This window comes from Sminthopsis crassicaudata, chromosome 2, assembly GCF_048593235.1.
Source record: "Sminthopsis crassicaudata isolate SCR6 chromosome 2, ASM4859323v1, whole genome shotgun sequence".
Taxonomy (NCBI): Eukaryota; Metazoa; Chordata; class Mammalia; order Dasyuromorphia; family Dasyuridae; genus Sminthopsis; species Sminthopsis crassicaudata.
The window spans coordinates 498,575,985-498,598,085 of record NC_133618.1 but is presented as its reverse complement, the minus strand read 5'-3'; the positions used below and the strand labels follow the sequence as shown (position 1 = coordinate 498,598,085).

The following is a 22,101-nucleotide window of genomic DNA, read 5'->3' as shown; positions in this document are numbered from 1 at the left end:
GGGGTCTGGAAGGGGGTCAGGGTAAGAAGGAAGGACAATGGGGGTCTGGGGTACTTGGCAGCCCCCGGGCTCTGCTCCTTCTTTGGGGAGCTCATCCTGGAACCTCCAGCCTCTCCTAATTCTGCATCCCCGCTCGGCCTGCTTCTCTACCGAAAAGCTCCTGGAAGGGGGTCTGCCCCACCTCTAGCTGGAGTTAGGGCCCCTCCAGGCCTCGGCTCCTGAGCCTGCTGTCCCTGCCTCACAGAAGCTCCCAGAGGAGCTTCAGCTGCCCCTGACGTCCCGAGCACCGAGGAAAGGCCGGGGCGGGCAGCTCTGAATGCCAGCCCAGCCTCAGCCCACTGCCAGGCAAGCTGCTCCGTCCCTGCCACAGAATGAAGGGTCTCAGCCCTCTGTGGGCCCGTTCTGGGCCCAGCAAGTCCCCCAAAGCACTGCCCCCTCTCTTCTGCGAGGAACACCTGTCCCTGTCCCTACATGGTACCCATCAGAGCCCTGTCTGGGAGACCAAGGCCTCTTTCTGCTCCCCAACCCACACCCCAGAGGGGTCTGAACATGCTACCGAGAAGGGTGAGGGTGGTGTGGGGTGGAGGTGGGCATCTGGCTGCAGTGCAGGATGAAGGGGGCACAGGCGGGTGAGAGGAGGCTGGCACCATGCTGCAGCCCGGTTACCTTCTTGGTGCACTGTCTAACGGTATTGATTAACTCCGAAATGACCATGTCCACACATTTCAGACAGGGCTCTCGGATCTTCTTCACCTGCTTTTTCACGATGGTTTCAAAAGCCATATCAGGGGTGAACAGCCCCGTTCTAAAAGCCCAGGGGCAGACAGGGCAGGGAGAAGGGGACAGCATTACAAAGGAGGTCCCACAAGAGGGAAAAGGGCTGACTTCCCCCCACTGCACATGTTACCTCAGCAGAACCCTGACGCCATTGTGGCCACGGGGGTAACTTTTAAATTCTCTACCTGCTCTGTCATCCTGTGTCCCAAACTCCCTTCCGGCTCTGACATCCTGTGTCCCAAACTCCCCTCCGGCTCTGACATCCTGTGTCCCAAACTCCCTTCTGGCTCTGACATCCTGTGACCCAAACTCCCCTCCGGCTCTGACATCCTGTGTCCCAAACTCCCCTCCGGCTCTGACATCCTGTGACCCAAACTCCCTTCTGGCTCTGACATCCTGTGACCCAAACTCCCTTCCGGCTCTGACATCCCAAGTCCCAAACTCCCTTCCGGCTCTGTCATCCTGTGACCAAACTCCCTTCCGGCTCTGTCATCCTGTGACCAAACTCCCCTCCGGCTCTGACATCCTGTGACCCAAACTCCCTTCTGGCTCTGACATCCTGTGACCCAAACTCCCTTCCGGCTCTGACATCCTGTGACCCAAACTCCCTTCCGGCTCTGACATCCTGTGACCCAAACTCCCCTCCGGCTCTGACATCCTGTGACCCAAACTCCCTTCTGGCTCTGACATCCTGTGACCCAAACTCCCTTCCGGCTCTGACATCCTGTGACCCAAACTCCCTTCCGGCTCTGACATCCTGTGACCAAACTCCCTTCCGGCTCTGACATCCCAAGTCCCAAACTCCCTTCCGGCTCTGTCATCCTGTGACCAAACTCCCTTCCGGCTCTGTCATCCTGTGACCAAACTCCCCTCCGGCTCTGACATCCCAAGTCCCAAACTCCCTTCCGGCTCTGTCATCCTGTGACCAAACTCCCTTCCGGCTCTGACATCCCAAGTCCCAAACTCCCTTCCGGCTCTGTCATCCTGTGACCAAACTCCCTTCCGGCTCTGTCATCCTGTGACCAAACTCCCTTCCGGCTCTGTCATCCTGTGACCAAACTCCCTTCCGGCTCTGTCATCCTGTGACCAAACTCCCCTCCGGCTCTGACATCCCAAGTCCCAAACTCCCTTCCGGCTCTGTCATCCTGTGACCAAACTCCCTTCCGGCTCTGACATCCCAAGTCCCAAACTCCCTTCCGGCTCTGTCATCCTGTGACCAAACTCCCTTCCGGCTCTGTCATCCTGTGACCAAACTCCCCTCCGGCTCTGACATCCCAAGTCCCAAACTCCCTTCTGGCTCTGACATCCTGTGACCCAAACTCCCTTCCGGCTCTGACATCCCAAGTCCCAAACTCCCTTCCGGCTCTGACATCCAAGTCCCAAACTCCCTTCCGGCTCTGTCATCCTGTGACCAAACTCCCTTCCGCCTCTGTCATCCTGTGACCAAACTCCCCTCTGGCTCTGACATCCCAAGTCCCAAACTCCCTTCCAGCTCTGACATCCTATGTCCCAAACTCCCTTCCGGCTCTGACATCCTGTGTCCCAAACTCCCTTCTGGCTCTGACATCCTGTGTCCCAAACTCCCCTCCGGCTCTGACATCCTGTGACCAAACTCCCTTCCAGCTCTGACATCCTATGTCCCAAACTACCTTCCGGCTCTGACATCCTATGTCCCAAACTCCCTTCTGGCTCTGACATCCTGTGTCCCAAACTCCCTTCCAGCTCTGACATCCTATGTCCCAAACTACCTTCCGGCTCTGACATCCTATGTCCCAAACTCCCTTCTGGCTCTGACATCCTGTGTCCCAAACTCCCTTCTGGCTCTGACATCCCAAGTCCCAAACTCCCTTCCAGCTCTGACATCCTATGTCCCAAACTCCCTTCCGGCTCTGACATCCTGTGTCCCAAACTCCCCTCCGGCTCTGACATCCTGTGACCCAAACTCCCTTCCGGCTCTGACATCCTGTGACCCAAACTCCCTTCCGGCTCTGACATCCTGTGACCCAAACTCCCTTCCGGCTCTGACATCCTGTGACCCAAACTCCCTTCCGGCTCTGACATCCTGTGTCCCAAACTCCCTTCCGGCTCTGACATCCTGTGACCAAACTCCCTTCCGGCTCTGACATCCTGTGACCCAAACTCCCTTCTGGCTCTGACATCCTGTGACCCAAACTTCCTTCTGGCTCTGACATCCTGTGACCCAAACTCCCTTCCGGCTCTGACATCCTGTGACCCAAACTCCCTTCCGGCTCTGACATCCTGTGTCCCAAACTCCCTTCCGGCTCTGACATCCTGTGACCAAACTCCCTTCCGGCTCTGACATCCTGTGACCCAAACTCCCTTCCGGCTCTGACATCCTGTGACCCAAACTCCCTTCCGGCTCTGACATCCTGTGACCCAAACTCCCTTCCGGCTCTGACATCCTGTGACCCAAACTCCCTTCCGGCTCTGACATCCTGTGTCCCAAACTCCCTTCCGGCTCTGACATCCTGTGTCCCAAACTCCCTTCCGGCTCTGACATCCTGTGTCCCAAACTCCCTTCCGGCTCTGACATCCTGTGTCCCAAACTCCCTTCTGGCTCTGACATCCTGTGTCCCAAACTCCCTTCCGGCTCTGTCATCCAGTGACCCAAACTCCCCTCCGGCTCTGACATCCTGTGTCCCAAACTCCCTTCTGGCTCTGTCATCCAGTGACCCAAACTCCCCTCCGGCTCTGACATCCTGTGTCCCAAACTCCCTTCTGGCTCTGTCATCCAGTGACCCAAACTCCCCTCCGGCTCTGACATCCTGTGTCCCAAACTCCCTTCCAGCTCTGTCATCCAGTGACCCAAACTCCCTTCCAGCTCTGTCATCCAGTGACCCAAACTCCCTTCCAGCTCTGTCATCCAGTGACCCAAACTCCCTTCCGGCTCTGACATCCTGTGTCCCAAACTCCCTTCCGGCTCTGACATCCTGTGTCCCAAACTCCCTTCTGGCTCTGTCATCCAGTGACCCAAACTCCCCTCCGGCTCTGACATCCTGTGTCCCAAACTCCCTTCTGGCTCTGTCATCCAGTGACCCAAACTCCCCTCCGGCTCTGACATCCTGTGTCCCAAACTCCCTTCCAGCTCTGTCATCCAGTGACCCAAACTCCCTTCCGGCTCTGTCATCCAGTGACCCAAACTCCCTTCCAGCTCTGTCATCCAGTGACCCAAACTCCCTTCCGGCTCTGACATCCTGTGTCCCAAACTCCCTTCCGGCTCTGACATCCTGTGTCCCAAACTCCCTTCTGGCTCTGTCATCCAGTGACCCAAACTCCCCTCCGGCTCTGACATCCTGTGTCCCAAACTCCCTTCTGGCTCTGTCATCCAGTGACCCAAACTCCCCTCCGGCTCTGACATCCTGTGTCCCAAACTCCCTTCTGGCTCTGTCATCCAGTGACCCAAACTCCCTTCCGGCTCTGACATCCTGTGACCAAACTCTATTCTGGCTCTGTCATCCAGTGACCCAAACTCCCCTCCGGCTCTGACATCCTGTGTCCCAAACTCCCCTCCGGCTCTGACATCCTGTGACCCAAACTCCCTTCCGGCTCTGTCATCCTGTGTCCCAAACTCCCCTCCGGCTCTGACATCCCAAGTCCCAAACTCCCTTCCTCTGTCCCAGGCTCTCTTTCAGCTCTGACATCCTCTGTCCTGAGCTCTTTCCAGCTTTGACATTCTGCCTCCCAAGCTCCCTTTTGGCTACGTTCTCTGTCCCAGTGTCTGAGATCTGACATTCTGATCCTGTGACTGCTATTTCCTTATGCATTGCTGTTAAGGTACATAGTTATTTTTCCATGCTGACTAGCCCAACTTGATTTAGGAGTTAGATACTTCAGGAGAGAGGGAAACTTCTTAGAAAAAACTGGAAGTTTAAAAAAAATTTATAAAAAGAAAAAATTAAAAACCACAGCTCATTGGTACACTGAATAGAGCAGCAGCACTTGAGTCAGGAGGACTAGAGTTTAAATTTAGACACTTATTAGTTGTGTGAACGCAGACCAGCCCCTTAGCCCTGATTGTCTTAAAATAAAAAAAATTTAAAAGTTGGGTTCTTGCTCTGCTGCTGTTTTGCTGATTGATACTGATACAAAATTGTAATAAAAAGTAGTTCAGGACGGGAGTCAAAAGACTTAAGTTAGATTTATATCAATGTCAGTTTCAATGTTAGATTTATATCAATGTCAGTCAGTCAATTGTGCCCCTTTTTCTGACTCCTAGACAAAGAAAGAGATGGCTAGTTAAACTACCAGCATGGGGATAGGGCTGGGACTTGCAAAATGTAAACATGACACACTTTTAAGTTTAATACGCATTATTAACATCTTGACTAAACATTCAGCAAAACAGATCAAGTCCTTATTTGCAGCCTTTGCTAATTTGAAGTATAAATGCTCACACTGAAAATTTTAACAATCAGATCTTAGAAGCAGGTACTCAACACTGGGCCTGAGTCTGGAGGCTTAGGGGAAAACTCTGAGCCCCGGAATCCAAAATGAGCAGATTAATCTGAAGGATAGAACTTGGGTCCTGGAGGGGAGGGGGGAAAACCAGCACTTTCCCCAGGAGAGGAGCTGCAGTGACTCTGCTTTCCCCTGCTCCCTAATGGCCTCAAGAATGGCATATCTGATTCCTTAGCTCCCCCTCACCCCCACGTGGCTGGGGCGTCCTGAGCTCCACCCTGACACCTGAACAGGGCTTCTCCAACACTATCAGGTGAGTGGTTCTAGGGGGAGGAAGAAGCAGAGCTTTCCCATCTCCAACAGACTCGGGGCTCTTGTTCCAGGGGCAGAAGCCCCATTTGGTTCTGCCAGAGACCGAGTAAAATTCCTTCCAAGACCTAGCCCAGTGGGCTCGGGAAGCCGGCATTACTTGCAAAGACATACAAAGAGGAGCTAAAAAACAACCCGAGCTTCTAGAAACTCCCCAGGAGCCCCACATCCTGGAGCTGGTGGGGGATGCCTAATTCATCTGACTACCCAGGAGTAGGCTGTATATCCTACACTCACTCCTCCATAGAACCTTTCCTTTCCTTTACCAGTCGAGAGGAAGGTGCTGGGAAGGGAACAGGATGGGACAGGGAGGGGAGAAGAAAAGTTAATGTAGAGAGGTGAAAGATGAATTCATATTCTTCTTCCACCCTTGACATCTCCCATCTCATTTCCTCAAGGTTGGGTCTGGGGAGAACTGGGAAAGAAGGAGCATATATGGTAGAAAACACTGGACTAGAAGATCTGATCTTGATTCTGCTACTATCTGGCTACGTGAACTTGAGTGACTGACTTCCTATTCTGGGCCAAAGTTTCCCCATCTATGAAATGAGGCATTTATTTTATAAGTTTCTTTTGATTCAGATGTTCTATGTTCTAAGGGCTACTGAAAAATCCAGAAAGTTCTAGGATTCTGATTCTGTTAAGTCATGTAAATAGAGCCCCATAGGAAGAACTAAGTCACTGCAAAGGGATTCCAATTCCCAATGTAGCAGGAACAAAAAAGGGATGAAGGTTTGGGGTATATTTTCCATCCCAATTTCCTACTTGCCCAAGTGAACTCCCTAAATTCAAAATGATCCTGGGTGCCTGGAACCTCCCTCCATGAGCATCTTCCCAGCAGTCAGTCAAGGGAAGCAATATCCCCTAAATTCCCAAGACCCTCAGGTGCCCACCCCTCTCCCTCTACGTGCCTGATGCCATGAATGTTCTTGATGGCATAGCTGATCTCCCGCCTTAGCTCCTTTTCATCAAACTCCATCTGTACAAAGGAAAGGAATAAACACTGTCAGAAGGCTTCTCAGACCCCCAAATCCCAGGTAAGAAACAGAGACCCTTTACCTGGCCATGGGACATAATCAAGGCCACCAGGATGACCAACCCATTGGCAACCTGAGTATCCCAGGACCTTAGGACTTAAATTCCATCCACAACTATTTGTCCTGGAGAGAGATCTCCCAGAGACTCCTTACTAATGAGGACCAAAGAAACTTAAGACTTAGACAATAACTTGTATAATCTACTGCTTTTAAAGATGAAAAAATTTTAAAGATAAAAAAATAAAGAATTTACTCAACATACCCAAAGAGAATAATCCCAGAAGCAGGATACTCCTAGGCCCTTTGACACCGCTATACAATCCTGCCCCTGGGTCAGGAATGCCCTTTTCTTCCTCTCCTAAATCTCCAAAATCTTATTAAGTCCCTTAAGGACATAGAGTTCCCAGGCCTGGAGTGAGGAAGACTCATCTTCCTGAATTCACACCTGACTTCAAACACTAGCAGTGTGACCCTGGGCAGTCACTTCACCCTGTTTGCCTCAGTTTCCTCATCTGTAAAATAAGCTGGAGAAGGAAATGGTAAAACACCGCAGTAACTTTGTATCAAGAAATGGGGTCATGAAGAGTCAGATGTGACTGGAAAACACCTAAAGAGCAACATTGGTCCCTTAAGATCAGGTTCAAGTCCTCTTCCTCTCATTCCTTTGGCATTTATTATGTACAGCTTTATGGGCTTAGTTGCCATTTGATATGTGTGTGAAGTTTCTCCCCCTTAACAATACCATTAAAATAACTCTTATTCCCAAGAAGAGCATCTAACCCAGTCCTTTGCAGAGTAGGGACTAGCGAGCTGGTAAAGTTTAATAAAGGAAGCACTGGATTAAAATTTAGGAGGCTTAGGTTCTGAGTTCCAGCTCTGCCCTCTGTAAGACTTTTCTCACATCCCTTTCTGCCTCCAGGCCTGAGTTTTTTTCCAGGGGGAAATCAAGAACTTTAGACTCTATGAACTCCTAAGTCTCTTCCAGTTCTAACATTTGATAGGTTTTTCCTAAGGTTTCTTCCCAGCTCTGAAATGCCAGGTGGAGCTGGGTCAAGGGCAAAGAGGGACAGCATCCTCACTAGAGATGAACTTACTTTGACCAACTCAAAGGGGAAACGCTCATGGAAGATGCGGTTGATTCGGGCCCCTCCAGACAGCTCATAGGTGTCGATCTGATCCCCCGAACCTTCGATCCGTTTCTCAAAGTCCACAGCAAACTGCTGGACCATCCTGGAAGGAGGAAATGGGGAAACCTTGAAAGGGGTAGTACATGATGCCGCAGAAAATACTGTACATGGGTGAGCATCAAACCAGATAACTACAGTGGATGATGGAAGAATGGGGACATCAGATGAAGCTAGGGAGTCTGTCAATAAGACAGAAAGGGGAAACTGAGTCTGGGATGGAAGAAAAGAAGCTAAGAATGCAAAGGAGTCACATTGGGGCTATTTACTGTAATAGAGCCTTGGTCTTGCGGGAGGGATCATCAGGACGAAAGTTCTTATATTCCTCCACCTCCTTCTCAATAGACAACAGCTGGCTCTGCAACTTGTTCCGAAGGCCAGGCAGTGTGTCCCGGATATGGTTAGTCAGTTGCTATTCAGAGAGAAAAGTGTTAAATTAAGTCAAAGTCAGCGAGTCAATAAGCATTTATTAAGCACCGGGCTATAAACTGTGGATACAAAGGGTCCTTCTGCTAAAGGAGCTCACATTTAGTGGAGGGTAAATAAATAGATACATACAAGATATAGAGGTATACCAGCAAAAGAACTCTGGGAGATGACTATGAATCACTACATAGAATTCCCAATCCCTCTAATTTTGTCCGCCTGAATTTTTTATTTCCTTCACAGGCTAATTATACACTATTTCAAAGTCTGATTCTTTTTTTTACAGCAAAATATATATTGTATTTAACTTATACTTTAACGTATTTAACATGTATTGGTCAACCTGCCATCTGGGGGAGAGGGTTGGGGGAAGGAGGGGAAAAATTAGAACAAAAGGTTTTGCAATTATCAATGCTGAAAAATTACCCATGCATATATCTTGTAAATAAAAAGCTATAATAAAAAAAAGGAAAAAGAAAAAGACAAGATATAGTGGTATAGAGATATAGATATGTAATCACACACATAGGTAAAATCTTGGGGCAATGGAGGATCATAAGAAACAGAAAAGCATCCAAATGAATCTGAGACTTGGATCTGAATGCTGAAGGAAGCCAGGGAAGCTAAGAAGAGGCAGGAAGGAGGGAGAACACTTCAGACCCTGAAGATAGTCATGCCTTTGCAAAGACAGGTAGTGCCATGGGAGATGGAGTATCATGTATGAACAACTAAGTGTAACTGGATTATAGATTTCATAGTTGGGAGAAGAAACTAGGAAACCCGGGGCAGCTAGGTGGTAGGGATGGAGTAGGTGGACAACCAGCCTCGGCTGTTTCCTTGGGATGTGGCTCTGAGCAAGTCACTAAACCCCCAATTGCCTTGGAAAAAAGCACAACAACCAAAAAAGAAAATAAGGAGGGACAGCAATGGATTGAACCTCTCTCTGGAGTCAAGATGAGGAGGAACTGAGTTCAAATCTTGCCCCCAAAACTTGCTAGGTATATAACTTTGGGTAAGTCTTTTAACCCTATAAGAAATAAAGGAGCAGGTAGATGGTATAGTGGATAGAGCTCCATATCTTGGAGTCAAGAGGTCCTAAGTTCAAATGCAGCTTCAGACACTTCCTACTTCTTAGCTGGGTGACTTTGAGCAAGTCATTTAATCCCAATTACCTTGCCCCCCCCCAAAAAAAAATGAAAGAAAGAAAAGAAAAAAATAGTAGGAAGGTGCCAACTTATGAAAAGTTTGTATACCAAACATAAACTTGGCTCCTTCTAGGGAACCACAAGAGTTTACTGAGCAAGGGGTCAGAATTGTCAAATCTGTGCTTTAAGAAAATGACTTTGGTAACTGAATGGAGGAAGGAGTGGAGTGAGAAATTTGAGGTAATGAGACTTCTCTGAAAATGATGGTAATGAGAAATGGTGAAGAAAGAACAGGGACATATTCAGGGTATGTGAAGGTAAAAATCTGACAACAGATCGGTTATGGGAGGTGAATACAAATGAGGAAGAGTTGAGGATGAAACAGAGATTTCAAGCCAAGGTATGGTGTTACCCTTGACAGTGAGGGGAATGTTGAGACTAGGTGAGGGCTGGGGAAGAAAGACGATTTCTGTTTTAGATGTGTTGAGTTTGAGATAATGTAATTCAAGATGTCCAAAAAGTAGTTGAGATGGAAGATTAGAGTTCAGCAGAAAGGCCTGGAAATATCTGCATAGAGATGATATTTGAATCCATCGAATCAGAGAACATTATCCTACAAGACAGTTTAGAAGGAAACAAGAGGAGGATTCAGGACAGAGCCTCGGGAGATACCTACAGTTAGCTAGATGAAGAGCCAGAAAAGCAGACTGAGAAATAGCAATTAGAGGAAACTTAGAAGGAAAGACAGGAGAGAACAGTGTCAAAGAAACCTAGAGGAGAGGATCATCAACAGTTTCAAGGGCTGCAGAGAGTTCAAGAAAACTGAGGATTGAGAAAAGGCAACTAGATTAGGCAGTTAATTAGAATGGACAATAGAAGTCCTTTGAGAACTGAAAGAAGCAGGTTTTGTTGAAGGATGAAATTGGAAGATAGAATGCAGAAGGTTTAGAAGAGAATTAGAGGAAGAGTTCAGTTTAACTCCTTTTTTTAAAGACATTGACCTCAAGGAATTTTTTATTCAAAAGAAAAGATAAAATATATATATTAGCAACTATAGTATCAATAATAATAGTTCATGACTATATTGTATTTTATATTTATAATGCACTTTGTCTTTGGCAATTATTTAGCATTTTTTCCTAGTAAAATTATTTTTTAATAACATTACTTTATGAATCATCTTGTGAGAGAAAAATCAGAGCAAAAGGGAAAAATCATGGAAGAGATTTAAAAAAATAGAAAAAAGAAGTGAATATAGCATGTATTGATTTATATTCAGTCTCCTTAGTTCCTTTTTTGGATGCAGATAGTATTTTCTGTCCAAGTCTACTGGGATTGCTTTGGATCATTGAACCACTGAGAAGAAACAAATCCTTCATAGTTGATTATCGCACATTCTTGCTGTTATTGTGTACAATGTATTCCTGGTTCTACTTGTTTCACTCAGCATCAGTTCATGTAAATCTTTCCAGGCCTTTCTAAAATCAGTTTGCTCATTTTTTATAGAACAATAATTCCATTATCTGAACAATCAAACTTGTTCAGCCATTCCCCACTTGATGGGCATCTACTCATTTTCCAATTCTTTGCTACCACCAAAAGGGTTGCTACAGACATTTTTGCACATGCGGGTCCTTTCCTCTTCTTTAAGATTTTCTTTGGATATAGACCCAGTAATGGTACTTCTGGGACAAAGGGTATGCATAGTTCTATAGCACTTTGGGTATAGTTCCAGATTGCTCTCCAGAATGGTTGGATAATTTCACAATTTCACTAAAAATGCATCAGTGTCCCAGTTTTCTCACATCCCCTCCAACATTTATCATTATCTTTTCCTGTTATCTTAGCCAATCTGAGAGGTGTGAGGTGGTACCTCAGAGTTGTTTTAATTTGCATTTCTCTGATCAATAATGACTTAGAACATTTTTTCATATAGCTATAGATAGTTTTAATTTCATCATCTGAAAGTTGTCTGTTTTTATCCTTTGGCTATTGACCAATTGGGAAATGACTTGTATTCTTATTAATTTGACACAGTTCTTTATATATTTTAGAAATGAGACCTTTATCAGAAACGCTAGTTGTAAAGATTTTTTCCCCAGCTTTGTACTTCCCTTTTAACCTTGTTTCTGTTGGTTTTGTTGATGCAAAACTTTTTAAATTTAATGTAATCAATTATCCATTTTGCCTTTCGTAATGTTTTCTAATTCTTCTTTGGTCATAAATTCTTTCCTTCTCCAAAGACCTGATAGGCAAATTATTCCTTGCTCTCCTAATTTGTTTATAGTGTCATCCTTTATGCCCAAATTGTGTACCCATTTTAACCTTATTTTAACCCTTATTAATATGGGGTGTGAAATGTAAGTCTATGCCAAGTTTCTGGAATATCATTTTCCAGTTTTCCCAGAAATTTTTGTCAAATAGTGGGTTCTTATTCCAGAATCTGGAGTTTAGGGGGTTTATCTAGATTACTATAGGTCTTGATTATTGAGTCATGTGTATCTATTCCATCACTCAATTTCTTAGCCAGGACCAAATGGTTTTGATGACTGCTACTTTATAATATAGTTTTAGGTTTGGTATTGCTAAGCCACCATACTTTTTTTTTTTCACTAATTCCCTTGATACTCTTGACCTTTTATAATCCCAAATGAATTTTGTTAGTATTTTTTCTTAAACTAAAAAAAATTAATTGCTTATAAGTAAATTGAGCTAACATAAGAAAAAATCAATTCTTATTCAGTGCTATATTAATCAAACTGTCAAAGGATTATTGTATAAAAATAAAAATAAAATAAAAAAATTCATCTAGAGTTACAAAAGTTCAAGAATCTCAAAAGAAACAATGAGAAATGGTGGGAAAGCATCAGATCTTAAATCATATGTCAAAGTAGCAATCATTAAAATTATTTAGTTCTGGTTAAAAAATAGAGAAGTCATTCAGTGGAATACATTAAGTTCACCACAGAAGTAAAAGAATTCAGTGGCCTACTGCTTGATAATCCCAGAGACCCCAGTGATAGAGGTAAGGACTTACTATTTAATAAAAATAAAAAATAAAAACTGGAGAAACCTGGAAAGTAGTTTGGCAAAAATTAAATTTAAACTAATACTTCACACCACATACCATGATAAACTACATATGACTATATGACCTAGAAAAAGTGTTCCTAACCAAATAAGGGATAAAGAATTTAAAAAATGGATAATTTTAGTGATATAAAATTTAAAAGTTCACAAAAAAGCAGATGCTACTAAGCTACAAAGGAAAATAGTTAACCAGGAACAGGGGTGGGGGGGTGAGGGTGGAATCTCTATCCAGAGTTTCTCTGATAAAATGTCTCTTTCTAAGATATATAAGGAACTGATTCAAATTTATATATTTATATCATTAAGAGCAGCTAGATGGCGAAGTAGATAGAGCAGTAGCCCTAGAATCAGGAGGACTTGAGTTCAAATCTGACTTCAGTCACTTACCAGTTACTAGTTGTATGACCCTGGGCAAGTCACTTAACCCCAATTGTCTCTCAAAAAAAAAAAAAAAAAAAAAAAAAAGAAGAAGAAGAAGCAAATTTCTCTGAATAAGAACCTTCCCCAACTGATAGTCAATGGATATGGACAGGTAGTTGTCAAAGGAATATGTCCAAGATATCTATAATCATATTTTTAAAAACACTCCAAATGGCTAATAATTAATGAAATGCTAATTAAAGCAACATTGAGGTTCTATCTTATACTCATCAGATTCATCAAAGTCAAAAGTTGAAAAACTGGAAATGGCAAATGTAGAAGACAAAAGACAAATCCATGTAAGTACTATTGTAGGCGCCTGTGAATTGGTCCCCCTTTCTGGAGAACAATTTGGAAGTATACCTCAAAAGTTACTAAATTGTGCAAAATTTTTTGACCTGGCAATACTCAGCCTATATCCCAAAGAAAACAAGAAAAGACGAAAAAGACCTATATGTATAAAAGTATTTATAATAGTTCTTTTTTTTGTGGTGGCAAAGAATTGGAAACTAAGGGAATACCCATCAATTTGGGAATGGCTAAGCAAATTATAGCATCTGCAATGAAATACTATTGTGCTGAAAAAAATTAAAGGGACAATTTCAGAGAAACCTGGAAGAACTCGTATAAATTTATGCAGAATGAAATGAACATTTCATTTATATATAACTACAATATTATAAAAATATTATAAAAAGACTTAAAAAAATCTCAACAATATAATAATCCATCCTGATCCAAAGGACTTATAGCAAAGAATGCTATACCTTCTGACAGAGAAATGATAGACTAAATATGCAAAGTAAGCTTTACCTAAAGACTACTTGATATAGTCCAAATAGAAATTTATGTCTTCATAAAACATATTTATAGAAACATATTTTTGGATATAACCAATATGGGAACTTGTTCTGTTTGATTTTATATATATATAAATATATATATGTATATATATATAAATATATATACATATATTTGTCAAATAATAATAAGAGCTAACACTTATATACCACCTTTCCCAGGATCCTTGCTCTTAGGCTCCCCAACATAACTATGTTGCAGACTACCTCCATGAAATCTATAGAAAAAGAATCCTTTGTTGGTCTTAAGAAATTAGGAAACCCTGGAAAGTCATCCTGTAGATCCTCAACTACAAAATTATCCCAGCTCTACTCAAGACAGAAGATGGGCTTTAGGGAAATCAGTGTTCTTAATTTGACTCCATAATGCACTTCCAGTACCTGTTCTTACTACTTGACAGGGAACATTCTATGATAATTTTTTATGTGAAAAAATATTGAAATGGACAAGACTATTTATAATTTTCTTTGACATAATAAATCTCACTTCATTCTTTTGTAGAACCAGGGACCTATCATTAGTATCTGCATACACCTTGGTCTCATGTTCCTCAGTGGAATTAAAGGGCAGGTAGGAGAAAGAATGAAACAGAGAAACTTTATAATTAGAAAGAAAAGACTGATAGGGACTCAGGAGCACTAACTCCAAAGAAAAAGGCAAGAAATCTGACTTCTATATAAGATGGCTTCCACACACCCAATCCACCAGAGACATAAAAAACAGCATCAGGCTGAATAATGTTCAAGAAATTCTCCAATAAATTATATTTAGTATGTAATTGCTAGATTTAGGATGTAGATGTAATTCTAAAGAACTGCGCAAAAGGTCAGCCAGAAGCCCAATGGCAATAGGATATATAGGCTTACCAGCAAAACCAAAGTTGGTACAGACAAGTAGAAGCCTCCCTTCTTTAAAGGTGGAAGCCTCTCAGCCTTACCAAATAGAATGCTAAACTAAAGATACTGATAACCTGAAAGGCATCGTGATCAATGCAGTAAGAGCCAGAGGCATCCTACAAGAAAGCCTCAGTGTGATCCAAAAACAAGTTTGAATCATGGAAATAACTGGAAGTAGCATCAACTAGTCAGGTGCAGCAGGGCTCAAACCTAGGCCCAGGGTTCTGTCCTGAGATGTTATACAATAGGAATTCTTAGCTTGGGGTCTATAGACTTAAAATCATATTTTGACACATGTATTCTGGTATAATTGGTTTCTTTATAATTCTATGCATTTTATTTTATGGATTTAAGACCATTATTCATACATAAGTTTTCATTACAGTGCCAAGGAGGATGTGAAGCAAAAAAAACTAAAAATCTCTACCACAAAGGGTTCTGTGATCCAGTGCTTTCAACCTCAATAACACAGGGAAAGCTAAAACCCATCCTGGGAGATACTCTGAGTGACATATTAGTCAGGACCAGAACCCAGAGGACTCAGATACAACTGTCCCATCTAAAAGACAAGCAGAAGGGGTAGTGGTGCAGTGGATAGAACATCAGCCCTGGATTCAAGAGGACCTGAACTCAAAACTAGCCTCAGACACTTAATACTTACTATTTGTATGACCTTGGGCAAGTCACTTAACCCCAACTGCCTTGGCAATCCCCCCCTCAAAAAGCAGAGTACAAAGCAGAGGCTGGTACTAACACAAAGTTACTTCAGGAACCAAATCAGGAGAGATAAGTAAGCTAAAGAAGACAGAAAACACCACCAGTAAGTATTATTGAGCTAGAGATAATTAAAGATCCAAACTAGAAGAGAATAATTTCATAACAACTGAAATGGAGACTTAAAAGAGAAAAAAAAAGGATTTTCTACAAGGACTACATAAATATCTAGAAGAAATTTAGGAAGAGATTTTTTTTAAAGCAATTGGGTTAAGTGACTTGCCCAGGGTTCCACAGCTAAGAAGTGTTAAGTGTCTGAGGTCACATTTGAACTCAGGTCCTCTTGACTTCAGGGCTAGGGCTCTATCCATTGAGCCACCTTGATGCCCTGAAAGACTTTTTTTAAATGAAATTAAATCATTGGAAGAAGTGGAAAGAAGAATAAAAATCTTAGAAAACAAAGTAGCAAGCTTTACCTAAATAAGAGACTCCCTGAGACCCACATGTGCAGAAATGTTTGTGGCAGCCCTCTTTGTAGTGGCTAGAAACTGGAAATTGAGTGGGTGACCATCAATTGGAGAAAGGCTAAATAAGATATAGTATATGAATGTTATGGAATATTATTGTTCTATAAGAAATGACCAGCAGGAAGATTTCAGAGAGGCCTGGAGAGACTTACATGAGCTGATGCTGAGTGAAATGAGCAGAACCAGGAGATCATTATATACTTCAATAACAATACTATATGAGGATCAGTTCTGATGTACATGGCTCTCTTCAACAATGAGATGATTCAAACCAGTTCCATTTGTTCAATGATGAAGAGAGCCATCTACACCCAGAGAGAGGACTGTGGGAACAAAGTGTGGACCACAACATAGCATTCTCACTCTCTCTGTTGTTTGCTTGCATTTTATTTTGCTTCTCATTTTTTTTCTGGTTTGATTTGATTTTTCTTGTGAAACAAGATAATTGTAGAAATATGTATACATATATTAGATTTAACATGTTTCTACCATGTTTAATATATATATATATTGGGACTACTTGCCATCTAGAAGAGAGGGTAGGGAAGGGGGGAGGGAATTAGACACAAGGTTTAGCAAGAGCTGATGTTAAAGAATTGTCCATGCATATGTTTTGAAAAATAAAAAGCTTTAATAAAGGAAAAAAAGAGAGACTACCTGATTAATCCAAATATAAATTAAAGTCTCTGTAGACCACAAAAATAATAGAACAAAATAAAAAATTTAAAAATTATAAGAAAATGTAAAAGATCTTCTGTATCATATATATATACACAAATACATGCACACATACATAAGCACACCTATATACCCATACACATGTGCCCAGATCTATTAGAACCAGAAGGTAAAATGAAAATAGAAAGAATGTATCGATCACCTTGTAAAAGAAATCCTAAAAGGAAAAGTGCCAGGAATGTCATGACTAAAATCCGAAGCTCACAACATGAAAGAAAAAATACTGCAAGTAGTTGGAAACAAAGAATTCAAATTCAAATACCAGGGAACCACAATCAAGATCACATAAGACTTAGCTTCTACTTTTACGAGAGATTTCAAAGTAAAATATTTCAAAAAACAAAAGCTAGAGACTTACAATCAAAACAAATTTACTTAGAAAAAGAGTATAATCCTATAGAAAATTGATGTTAATAGAATAAAGATCAGAGCTAAATATAAATATTGAAGCAAACAAGAGTTAAGAGAACCCCAGAAAGATAAATTTATGTAAGCAATAGGAAGGCATTTTATGCTGATGAGAAGCTAATATTTAGGAGAAGAAACATGTTTTTTTCAGAAATATGAAGAAAGTTAAATAAGACAGAGGTGTCTATTGTCTCGCTTTTCAAAGTTTTAGGAAGAAAAACAAAGGTAAAAAGAACACACTGGGATAGAAAGAGGAAAGGCATACAATTCCAATGATCTTGTAATGAAGAGAGCCATTTACATCCAGAGAGAAGATTGTGGGAACTGAGTGTGGATCACAACTTTGCATTCTCATTCTTTTTGTTATTGTTTGCTTGCATTTGTTTTCTTTCTCATTTTTTTCCTTTTTGATCTGATTTTTCTTGTGCAGCAAGATAATTATATAAATATGTTTATATATATTGGATTTAACATATATTTTTAATATGTTTAACATATATTGGATTACTTGCCATCTAGGGGAGGGGTTTTGCAAGGGTTAATGTTGAAAAATTATCCATGCATATGTTTTGAAAATAAAAAACTTTAATTAAAAAAAAAAGAAAGCCATTAATAAAACTTAACTATTTATCATAATTGAGAGATTTTAGAAGAGGACATAAAAACTGATGCAAAATGAAGTGGGCAGAAACATGAGCAGTGTCTATAATAAGGTTGTAAAGACAAACAATTTTGAAAGACTTGGGAATATTAATCAACGCAATGATCAACCACAATTCTACGGAAGTCATGATGAAGCAGGCTACCCACCTCTAGCTAGCGGTGATAGGCTCAAAGCACAGACTGAGATATAAAATTTTTTTGGACATGGCTAATAATGAGAATTTGACTTGCTTGACTATTGTTGTTGTTCAGTCGTGTGACTCATGTCTGACTCTCAATGAGTCCATTTGTGGCAAAGATACTGGAGTGGTTTGCTACTTCTTTCCCCAGTTCATTTTACAGATGAGGAAACTAAAACAAAAAGGGTTAAGTGACTGACCCGGGATTTTACAGCTAGTGTCTCAGGACAAATTTGAACTTAGGAAGATGAATCTTCTTGACTTCAGGTCCAATACTCTATAAACACTGTGCTAATTAGCTGCTTAATTATACTTATTCGTAATGGCTTTTGTTTTTCCTGCTTTCTTATAGGAACCAAAGGGGAAAGAAGGAGATGGGAAGGAAAAAGTATAAATCTATGAAGAGAATCTGGAATTATACCTAAGGATTTATAATACTGTATAAATACCCTTTACCTAGCAATACCACTAATATGTCTATTTCCCAAGGTTATTGGGGGAAAAGGAGAAGAATCTATATGTTCTAAAATATTTATAGCAGCTCTCTTTTGGTGGCAAAAAAAACCCTGGAAGTTAAGGGGATGCCCATCTGGGGAATGACTAAAAAAAGTTGTGGTATGTGACTGTGATGAAATGTTACTGTACTGTAATATATGATGAGCAGTTGGTTTTAGAAAAAACATGGTAAGACTTGCATGAAATAATGAAAAGTGAGTAAGCAGAACCAAGAGAATGCTTTATATAATAACAGCAATAGTTTTCAAAGAATAATTATGAATAACCAAATTATTCTGAGTACTATAAATACTCAAATCAACTATGTGGGACCTATGCTATAAAACAAAGAACTAATAAAAAGAAGTATGCATAGAATGGTTTTATATATATTATTTATAAATCTGCGTCAAATTGTGGCCTTCTTTAGCACAGGAGAGAGAAAGACAATATGAAATTTAAAGTGTAACCAAAAAGAGAAAGAAAGAATATAAATCTAAAAAATAAAATACAAATTAATTTTATAAAAAGAATGTACAAACATGGATGAAGGGACAGGGGGAACAAGCAGGCATCAGATGAATTTTACCCTTATCTGTCCTGGAAAAAGGAAGATTGAATACACACACACACACACACACACACACACATATATACACACAAAGTTAGATATAGAAATACATCATATTCAACAGAAAATTATGTTAGAATAAAGAGGAAGTGTTAAGAAGACAGAAAATACTGGGGAAATGTCAGAAGGGCTGATAATATTTAGGAGAAAATAATCAAAAGCAAAACAAACTTCAAATTTAGAAGCTTGTGAAGGAAAGGGCTAAAAGAAAAAGACTGGAATCTAAAGAGATATCCATCAATAAAGGAATGGCTAAACAAATTGACATATGAATGTAAAAAAGAATATTATTGCATCATAAGAAATAATGAAAGACGTTTTTAGAGATTTCAGAAAACTGATTCAAATATGTGTATATCCATAAAAACAAATACACACACATATATATACACATACACACATTTAAGCATAGATGTGTGTGTGTATGTGTGTGTGTGTGTGTGTGTGTGTGTGTGTGTGTACTGTATAAAGTGAGGCAGAGTGAAGTAAGCAGAAGAAGAAAAAAATGTAAAGATGGTAACCATCTTGAAAAGTAAAAAAATGATAAAAATCTTAAGAACTCTTATAATGATCATTCAGAAGATGTTTTATGGAAGCAAAGAAAGACGGAAATAAGCATTTGTTCAGGTGGCAGATGCTATGCAAAGTATTTTAGACATATTATTTTATTTGATTTGATCCCTACAATTTTAGGAGGTAGATGCTTTTACTATCACCATTTTATAGTTGAGGAAACTGAGTTGTCACTTGCATAGGGGTGTCTGAGGGTCTGAGGCTGGAGCTGAACTCAGATCTTCCTGAATGCAGTCCTGACTTCCAATACTCTATCCATTGAGCAACCTAGCTCTTATTGAAATATATTATGAACCTCCTGACAGAGAGGTGATAAACACAAGGTGAAAAAAGAGCCAGAGTGAAGATTTGTTTTTTTTCTTCTTCTTCTTTTTTAATTGAGGGGAAATTAGAAGGGAAGAAGGTAGTGACATAAAAATAAAGAAGAAAAAGAAAAAAAAATAGACAAGTGGAAACATTTTCTTAAAAATACATAAGTAAGAATAGAAGTTCAGAAGAAAGAAATGATAAGCAGGACAGGTTTTAAAAATGTTTAATTTAATCCAAACTTTAAAATTTTTTTCTTAAATGAAATAGAAATTCATGATTTCATAGACACTTCTATTTTTATGTTCTTTGTATATGGAAAAGCTCATGGGATTTTGGTATTAAGTTCAGAATTTTTAAAAATACATTTAAATAAAAAATAAATTGTTTTAAAAGAGAAAAAAATAAAAAATCTGGGAAAGTGAGAGAGAAAATAAGATTCAAGAAAGTTTGTGTCAAAGACCTAGTTGTATTTGATTTTTCAGTGAGAATAATGTAGAATTTTTAAGAGATTATTTTCTAATTTTTAGTTGCTTTGAATCTTTCTCCCTATTATGTTCATATTCTGTTTTCCTATAGTCACTAACAGTAAAAAACAAAACAAAACAAAACCAAAAAAACACTTTTTTAGACCTCAGTGTAATTGTCTGTTGCCTGTAGGGAAAGGATAAGTTTACAGGCCTACATGCTATTCTGGAGTGACTGAAACAGAAAGTGGAGAACCTTGGATAGAAGAATGGCAGATGGTAGCTGGGAAGGGAAATAGGCGGGCCAAGCCCCAACGTTTCTAGCAGAAAAAAGAAGAAAAGTGACTTGGGAAATGCTACAGCATCTACAGGAGTCCCAGAGTCCCAAAATGTTAGTGCTGGAAGAGATTTCCAAAGGCCAACCAATCCAGTTCTTCATTTGATAAATAAGAAAACAGGGCCTCAGAGAAAGGGAAAAGCCTTAATTAATGAAGATCACTCAGCTAGCTAGTTCAAAGACAGTCCATCTTTCCACATAAATAAACCATGCTGCCCTTAGAGCCCTGGCAACGCCCTGGGTCATTCTCTGGTACCCGAAGACTCCTCCGGCTACCCCACCCACCCAGTGCCCCTAGGAATCTGCCTAAATACCTGGTTCAGGACTTTCTGCAGGTACGGTGTGCCCATGCGTTCAGCCAGATGGCGGTAAGATGGATGGGACAGGAAAAACTTTCGTTCAGCTGCCAAGGCCGCTGTGATATCCTTTTTGCCATCAATATCTTTCTGGCTCCGATTCACCACTCCAATATAGCCTATGGGACCAGATCAGAGGTCATGTGGTTTCCTCTGAGTTAGGAATCATTCCACAGAGCACAAAAGGAATTCCCCTACCTCTCCGCAGGGGCAGCAGCTTGTTCTCCAGAACATCTCGGGCATCAGTTCCTTCATCCATCAAATCTAACTTAGTGATGACCCCTATAGTACGTTGTCCTAAAGAAAGAGGAAGACAACAATAATTTCCCTCAGCTCCTACTCTCATACCACCAGGATGGGAAATACCCCTTCCCCTCTAGGCCAGGTCTTACCTTGGGGATCAACCTCCTTGGCAATCTTGAGGGCATCAGAGTTGGCAAGGTCAGAGTTGGCAGGGGATACAGCCAGGATGAGACAGTTTTCCTTGGTAACAAACTGCATAAGCATGTCACGGATCTGGAACTCAATATCTGGAGGCTGGTCTCCCACTGGAACCTTGGTCATTCCTGGCAGGTCTACCAGGGTCAAGTTCAGCACTGAACAGGGGCAGGAAAGAGTAAGGAATCAGTGGGGAACAGGAAAGGGGGTAGTAGCTAAGGGAAGAAGGAGTCATTAGAAGGGCAGAGCCCAGGGGAAGGTCAAAAGAGAGACTGAACAAATGTGGTAAGAGTGAGAAAAGATATACAGTTCATGGAAAATTCTGAAGCAAGGGTGGCCAAAGGTAAAAGTCAGAAAATGGACAGAGTCCGGGAAGATTCCTAAGGGGGTGGGTGCAGGGCCCAAAGAAGCCCTTTCTCACCATGTGGAGAATAGACCCGCAAGTTGATGGGCACCGCGGAAATGCCCTTGTTGGAGCCAGTGACACGGTCAGTCTCTGCCTCAATCTCCAGCCGAACCTCCTCAAAATCTGTAAACTTCTTTCCTTTGCAATGGAGAAACTCAGCATATTCTGTCCCAGGGCACAAAGTGGATTAGGATTTTACATTTGGCTCCTAGAATTGCCCCTCCATTCCTATCTTCAGT

The 22,101-nt window shown here is 41.3% G+C and overlaps 1 protein-coding gene across 15 annotated transcripts in view; it reads right to left on the bottom strand.

Annotated features, from left to right (window-relative positions):
• Nucleotides 1-22,101, bottom strand: part of DNM1 (dynamin 1) — a 65,218-nt gene that overhangs the window by 27,070 nt on the left and 16,047 nt on the right. For 14 of the 15 annotated variants that reach the window (XR_012486872.1, XR_012486877.1, XR_012486875.1 and 11 more), the window contains exons 3-10: nt 21,878-22,027; nt 21,411-21,614; nt 21,217-21,315; nt 20,977-21,137; nt 8,056-8,198; nt 7,697-7,832; nt 6,477-6,544; nt 667-805 (exon numbers count right to left, since the gene is read on the bottom strand). Coding sequence is in view for 9 of the 15 variants with exons in the window: in XM_074293779.1 (XP_074149880.1) it covers nt 667-805; nt 6,477-6,544; nt 7,697-7,832; nt 8,056-8,198; nt 20,977-21,137; nt 21,217-21,315; nt 21,411-21,614; nt 21,878-22,027 (1,100 nt within the window). In the remaining 6 variants the exon portion in view is untranslated. The remainder of the gene's footprint in view (nt 1-666; nt 806-6,476; nt 6,545-7,696; nt 7,833-8,055; nt 8,199-20,976; nt 21,138-21,216; nt 21,316-21,410; nt 21,615-21,877; nt 22,028-22,101) is intronic. The other variant, XM_074293785.1, reaches the window with a different exon arrangement.